Here is a 7712-nt window from a genome sequence, read left to right on the forward strand (position 1 = left end):
GGGAGGGAGGGCTTTGTAAAGCAGAAAATCAGAGATACAGTACATACACGTACACTCATGCACATAGGCACATACACACAGAATCAGCAATCCAACATGTCCAGACCCCCGAAACGCAATGCAATAATTAGAGGGACTGAATACAGCGATTATGCTCTCTTTCTATCATCTGCTCCCAGTTTCTTTCTGTCATCTCTGTCTCGGTGTGTCTGTCTTTCCCTCTGCCTCTCTCTTCTCTTTCTTTTCATCCCGTGCTTTCTGCTGTTGACAAGACACTGCAGGTGCGTTAGAGAGAAGCACAACCATGAAATCTCTCTGGATGGTGGGAACACAGAAACACACACACACACACTTGCAGACACACATGCAGAAACATTCCAACCCTCCCAGGCAGTGAGCAGAATTGAGCAGAATCAGATGAGAGAAAAAGGAGGCCAGCGGAGAGACAGTGAAACAAAAAGCAGAAGGCTCCTCTTTCATTCGGCCTCTCCAGCCGTTCACATTTCAGATTCCCTCTATTGTTTCTCCTCCACTCCCCTCTTGCCTCTCCTCCCTCATTTCCGATCCTCTCAGACGGATCACAGCTGTCAAACTTTTGACGTCTTCATCTACCTCGGTCATGACCCTGCACTTTGCAGCTAAACTCTCTCTATTTACGTGTGCGTGTGTGTGTCGCTGTCAGTCAGAGCTTTTGACGTCTTCATCAGGCTGAGTCATGACCTCGGTCTTAACCAGGGGTTTAGAAAAGAGCGGGAGTTCCCTCCCTCTTGTGTTTCTCTACTCGTATGCTTTGCACCCAGTAAGGAATCCCCAGCGGGGGAGTGGGAGGGGGCGGCTCTGCATTGACGCCTTCTGCTGTCAGTGGCCTTTCAATCCTCCTTGCTTTCCCATTCAACACCTAATCCCTTCTTCCCCACCAGAGCTTCTCTGAAAATGAAACTGAACATTTTGCATTTCACCACATAAGTTAAGTCGACTCTTGTTTCAGTTCAATTCAAAAGGAGTTTTGGGGACATTAAAATACATTAAATATGCAAATGTATTTCTGCTAAGGCAAACTGGTTTTTGCACCTGGACTGCTAAATGTTAAATAATTAAATGTCAAAATGATCTCTAAATGGCAATCTATCTCATTAAGGAGATTTACTGTACAATATATGACAGGTGGACATTTATAACAGACTGTGACAAGGTTTTGCACAACACACAAGGATGAATTAAAGGTAGTGTTGGTTCATTTCAGAAGCATTTTTGCTACATTTCTTAAAAATCACTTTTCATCCCAATGGCAATGGACACATAAAATCCACAACATAAATTTAAAAATCTGTCATCTGTGGCAGCAGCAGGGCTGAGAAGTGCCAGACCAATAATTTTACTCATCCCAAGCAAAACCACAAGATGGCCTACCTGTCTGTCAGCCTACTTCCTACTTGTGCGCACCCTGCCCTTGCACCTGTTGTGCAAACCAAGAGTCTCCGACAAGGCCAGGCAGGCAGATGTGTTACCGCTCTGTTTTTATAATTAGAGCTAGTGAGTTATGGCAGAGGAAGTACCCACAGCAGCTTTCAGTTGCAGCTGAAGGCCGTATTCAAGTAAGTTACAACTAAAAAGAAGTTGGATGCTGCAAGAAGTAAAACCATAATTACCATTGCTGTGGCAAGAACTGGGAGAACAAAAGGGGTTGAAAAGTGACACCATAGTGGCCATATTTCTGCTGAAATCACCAGTAGTCAGGCAGTGCATATTGTAGTGTGCACTGGTTTGGAGGAGTGGCTTTGGAAAGACGTCAGAATGAAAGGGTGGGATTAGTTAGGTCGGCTGCTGGTTTTTCCAGGATCGCCAACTATACCTTTAGCACTTTTAATGATTTTATCTTCTATTACACAGTTTTACGGTGTTTCATCCACTGGCACTTTGACTCCACCCCGTCCACCTGATCCAGGCCAGACCCTCCTACACATCCGTTCACCCAGCCTGGAGTATTAATCACAGCGACTCTCACCTGTGGTTGGTTTAAGAAATTGTTATTGATAACCCTTGCTGGTTTGGGCCAGTTGTTTTGATTTCAGTGTGCCAGCCAGTGTTTATGTCAGATCTTAGTTGCCTTCTGTGGGCTAGTAAACTTGTTGTTTTCATTCTTCTGTGTTGTTTTTCGTTTGTGTCTACGCACACAGTAAACCTTGCCTTGGGTGTTTGCATCCTGCCTTTGGTCTTCTGGATTGTGTTACAGAGACGGTTAGATTAATTACGAAAGCAGCGAGCCTGGCTCTGTTCAAATGTGACAAACTCCCACCAGTGCTTCAAAAACTCGCTAATAAACATGTTGCATCTTGTTTGTTCAGACCATGTAAAAAGCAAAGAGTGACAATGAGTTGCAGTAGTAAGTGCAGGACTATTTCTTGGCTTGGAATAGTGACCTCCTCACCTCTTTCCATCTACCTCTCTGCATGAAATAGAATGAGCTTATATTTTCCAAAGTGTTGCACCATATCTGGCCAGTAAAGTGAGGGGAGATGGCTCTATTTTTTGTCTGTTTTATTGTTCAGAATGCACACGGCCTCTGTCCAAGCTTTGTTCACTCATTCTATCTGTCTGCACAAGTCTGTTATAATGACTAATAGCATGAGTTTAGAAGCTCCAGAGGAAAACATTTGACCTTGGTGAAGTAAAGAGCGACAGATCATCTAAATCTCCTCTCAGATTTACCTGCCTTTTCCCTCCATGCCCTCCTCTCTCTTTCTCTCTGCAAATTTCAAACTTATAATGGGAGAAGCGTTGAGGCACCTATCCAGCACTGCAGGGTCAGAGTTTTCGCTGAGCAGCGTTCAGTATTCATTCAGACTTTGATGGATTTCCACTGAGGCAGCTGAGCCCAGCCAAGGGCCTGACAGGCAGTGAGAGCGGAAAGACGGAGAAGAGAGCAGCAGCTAGATAGATGGCACTTCACATCTGCTGGAGGTTCAACAGAGTCAAGGGTCTCTCCTAAATCTAGTTGAGGAGAAACATCTTTCAGGCTTCAGGGACCACCCCGCAAACCTCCTCCTCTTTTCAGAAGGAACAAACAGGGCAAGTGGGGTGAAGGTTTTTCAGAACATTTATCACGTAGCAAATTTTGGCCACTGCTTTTTTATATTGCAAAGAAAAAAGGCACGTTTTTTCCTCCCTTTATCGCCAACTGGCACCAAATGCATCCCTCTCTTTATGCCCATCTCTCAGCCTTTTTGCCGCACAGCGTCTATTCTTTTCTCTTTGAATTATGGGTCTGTTTGTTATACAATTAGCCTCTTGGGAGAGCTTCATAAATAAAACGGAGGAAGCAAATCAGGGAGCTGCTGTCCCTTGTCTTGCTACTGGTCTCTGTCCATCTGCGTATGTGTATGAGTGAATGTGTTGTGTGTTCGTTGTGTATGTGACTAAAAAGGAGAAGTGAAGCCACGCTGTAAAAGTGTCTCTGATCGAGTCTGTTGTCCCCATTTACCCCTGCTTTCTCACACAAACGCGCACATTTAGTTGTCTTCACTATCACAACAGTCACTTGCAAACATTACACGTCATGCACGCCACATGTACTGTATGTCGGTGAGAGGTGTGAACAGCTTGCATATTTGTTACCATAAAGTTCAGACCAGATTTGTAAGTGATAGAAATGTTTTTTTGCCCAGATGGCTAATGTTATGTCAGCACACCTCACACTGAGACCTGAGCACTAAAAAAGATATTAGCACAAGACTTAAAACCCTGTTTACAGATTGGATTTATTAGAAGCCAACAAATACACTAAATAGATGAAGGATCTTGAATATTTAGAGGACACGTGACATGATGGAGTACTCAAACACAGTTATATAGAGTGACTACTGTCAATTACTTGAGGTTACTTTTGAAAAGAAGCTGAAAATACAAAAAATGTAACAACTGCTGTCTCCTACAGCCAGTACGGTTGAATATTTTTGAATAATAGTTCAACATTTATGTGTTTTCTTGCAGTAGAGTTGGAAGTAAATATTGTCCACACCATTGTTATGACTCAGTTAAAAATGAGGCTGCAGTCAGGAGTGTTACTTCAGCTTAGCAGAAAGACTTGAATCAGGGGAAACAGCTATCCCAGCTCTAACAAAATCCACCTACCAGTACCCTAAAGCTCACTAATTAACACATTCCATACTAAAATCAAGTGTAAAAATGACACAGTGTGGTTTAACGGTGTGTGTTGAATTATTTCCTGACAATGTGCAGTAACTTTCTCAGCATGAGGTTGCCAGGCAACCAGAGGAGCGTCCATAAGATGTGATGTGCTAATTAGTGAGTTTTAAAGGTGCAGGTAGGTGGATTTAGTTACCTTTGAACAGAGTTGTGCCAGATGTTTTCCCTTCTTTTCAGTCTCTGTGCTAAACTAATCTAACACTCTCCTGACTGCAGCCTCTTTATTAATGGACATAAGAGTGGCAGAAATCTTCTCATCTAACTCTTGGCAAGACAAATAATATGTTGAACTACTTATTTTAGGTGTCTGAGTATTTGCTATTGTCAAAAGACTATAGCTGGCATCAAAAATCCAAATGCTGATTCCCTTCAAATAGGTTTAACTATTCAAAATCACATTTTTTTGCCTTTAGCAATTTGTGACAGTCTTGTGTTGTCAATCTGTTTCCAAATTACATTTGATACAATTGATTGTGATTCTGCAACAGGTGGAATAAACACCCACACTGATTATTTTGTTGTGGTGTTGTAGAACACAAACCATAGTTACACTCTGCCGTTACCAGCTGGCAAAGATGTGAGTGTCCCTTTTAGACAGAATTTCTTAACATGATCCTTGAAAATAATTAAAACAATCCACAGAATGATCAAGCAGGTGTTAATTACTACACAAACCAAATCCCTGTCAATGTTTTCCATCATTAGCGTGCAGCTTGTTAGTCGGGTGCTAATAATTGTTACTCATATGAGACATGGGACTTTGAAGTGGCGACACAAGGGGAGTGGAGACAGGAGCCCAAAATGGACGAGTCAGCCCATGGTAAAAACAAACAATAAATCACTGTAAAGTTGCTCTTTCATCCATGACCACTTACCTTTACATGCACCCCCCTTCTCTTCATATCCTGGGTTGCAGAGACATCCACCAATAGGAACCAACCACTCTCCATCAGCGCCACAGTACATTTTAGGTTCCTCTCTCTCTTCTGATTGGTTGACACAAGACCCCCTGACCTCCACCAAGGAGGACATGTCAGCCCCGGTAATGGTGTCGGGAAAGGTTGCCAGATTACGGATGGTGAGCGGGCAGGTTTTGTAAAAAACCCTGACGGAAACCAATGCGATGCATGCGCCAACGTCCTGAAAGGCCAGGTAGAAACCCTTCCGGGTCGTGACCTTCACGTCTCGCACCTCAGTGTTCAGTTTCATGATGCGGTCTCCGACGTCCACCTGGATGGAAAGAGGAAGGAATTTTATTAATAAAAATGTGCAGCAAACTGTGTCAGCCCTTATTAATTTCATCTGCTTGTTACTGGAGTTGATGTTGAACCATGGCTGACCTTTACATTTTCAGCATTTGCCTCTCATCCAGATAGACCTCTATGCATTACAAGGTAAATTAAGCTTTAATGCCTATAATGGTAAACTCTGAGGTAAGTTTAGTTAGAGCTAAGCATAAGCACCCTGCCAACATTTTTGGGATAGCAAAATTACCATCCAAGATAAAGGAGCTTGTAAAACATATTGGAATTACAGCTAAGTGGCAGGGAGGTTTATTTTCAAGATAAGAGCAAATGAAAGTGAGTGGGGGTGGAAGAAACAAGCCTGGCTCAGTTGTCTATTGTTACCTGTGTGAAGCTCTCATCTGCTGCCACAGTGTCCACTTTAATGAAGTTGCTCTCTTTGATGTAGCTGTCTCTGTCTTCATTTGACTCGTGGTAGTACAAATTAAATGTCTCCTACAAGACAAAAAAGAAAGAGAAAAGTGAGACTGAAGCATCTATTTATCATTATCAGAGCACATCTTTTTTCTTAATATGATAATGAGTCGAAGGGGGGAGGGTTGATGCTTGAATATCCAGCGGCTTTAATATATAATAAAGTGCAGTCTGTCCACTGACTAATTAGCTTAAAAGTTAAACAACATGTTAAATAACTCAAGTTTTTATTAGAAATAATTGTTATCTAATTTTGTTAAAATGCCCTACTGCGCCCAAATTTATACAGCGGCCATTACACTCTGACATAACGAGCATGTTGCCCTGTACCTTGCAGGTGCCGGTGACTCCTGGCAGGCTGTTACAGTCTCTCAGGGTGAACTTGACTTCAACGTAGACCCGCTGAGCCCCAGATCGAGGGATCCAGTCTGTCCTCAGCCAGTTGTTTTGATTGGGTGCTAGGACGTTACACACCTGATATGTTCTGATGGGGATATTCTTCTCATCCATAATGCTCACCTCTTCCCACTGCGCATGAACACACATCATGTATTACTACAGTAGCATACAGTAGCTTCATGTTTTGGTGAATTGCATATAACACTACAAGTCACCAGTCATAACATGTACCATAAATTTTTAAACTTGATGTCTGCTTTTAAGGTATCCACTCGTTTGAGTGCATTACAACACAAGGAAAGTCAACTTGTAGGTAACTGAAACATTAATAATGATTTTGTTATGAAACTGATGCGAAAGAGCCACTGAGAGAAGGTTTTAAAAACTTTTTGTTATTCAAGAAAATCTTTTACCTTAAATTTAACTCTGTTGTCAGGTAGCAATGCTTTCAATTGATAAAAAGGAACCAAAACTGTCCACAAAGATGCTGTGAAAAGGTAAATGTGAGTATGGAAGTGTTTTGTATTCAAAAGTCATTGGCTGACAGCTGCAGATGGTGATGTCATTCTAACAAAAATAAAAATGACTAAATGTTTACTGTAATAATTACAGCAAAGTTAATGTCTCTGAAAGATGCCTTTCATTCTGGACTAGTATGAGCTGAAACAAATAGTATAATGTGACTTCTGACCCGACAAAAACTCATCACCAAACTCTAATCTTTAGACCTAGTAGCCACCAGACTTAACAAACAACACACACAACAAAAGTAGTGACCAGAAGAGACATGTTCACTGGAGTATTCATCTAGTTTTTGTTTTTTTGGATTATCTACTTTCTTCAAAATGTTGTCCTAATAAATAGAGAAAAAACATACACTTCAAGTGCTGTCATTTGAAACCTCACAGTCTAACATTCATTCTTGCATCAATATTCCACAGAGGACAGAGGTTCTGATTTGTTGCAACTCCAAGGTTTTTACAGGCACATTTCCATGCAATTGAAACAGGCTCAGCTTTCGCCGAACCATCCATCTCAATAGAGTCGACTACTTGGCTTGTACTGTGACCCTTCAAATGACCGCTGAGCCTCCCAACTCCAAATTAGCTTTTTATTGCCACTGAATAATAATAATGCTCTCTCCCTACTGGTGAGAGCGGTATACACACCAAATGCACCATGTCGACAGAGAGAGAAAAAGAGAGGGAGAGTCAGAGAGTGAAAGGATGTGTGTGTGTGTGTGTGTGTGTGTGTGTGTGTGTGTGTGTTGGGGCAGCACGGTGGCACAGTGGTTAGCGCCATTGCCTCACAGCGAGAAGGGCCCCACCTGGGACCTTTCTGTGTGGGGTTTGCATGTTATGCCCGTGCTTGCGTGGGTTCTCTCCGGGT

The 7712-nt window shown here is 42.3% G+C and overlaps 1 protein-coding gene across 1 annotated transcript in view; it reads right to left on the reverse strand.

The window, feature by feature from the left end:
• LOC109969331 (ephrin type-A receptor 4-like) overlaps window positions 1-7712 on the reverse strand; it is a 25600-nt gene that overhangs the window by 15607 nt on the left and 2281 nt on the right. Inside the window, exons 3-5 of the mRNA XM_020616145.1 lie at window positions 6255-6452; window positions 5835-5945; window positions 5082-5436 (exon numbers count right to left, since the gene is read on the reverse strand). Of these exons, the coding sequence (XP_020471801.1) occupies window positions 5082-5436; window positions 5835-5945; window positions 6255-6452 (664 nt within the window). The remainder of the gene's footprint in view (window positions 1-5081; window positions 5437-5834; window positions 5946-6254; window positions 6453-7712) is intronic.

This window comes from Monopterus albus, unplaced genomic scaffold (genome assembly GCF_001952655.1).
Source record: "Monopterus albus unplaced genomic scaffold, M_albus_1.0 scaffold172.1, whole genome shotgun sequence".
NCBI lineage: Eukaryota > Metazoa > Chordata > Actinopteri > Synbranchiformes > Synbranchidae > Monopterus > Monopterus albus.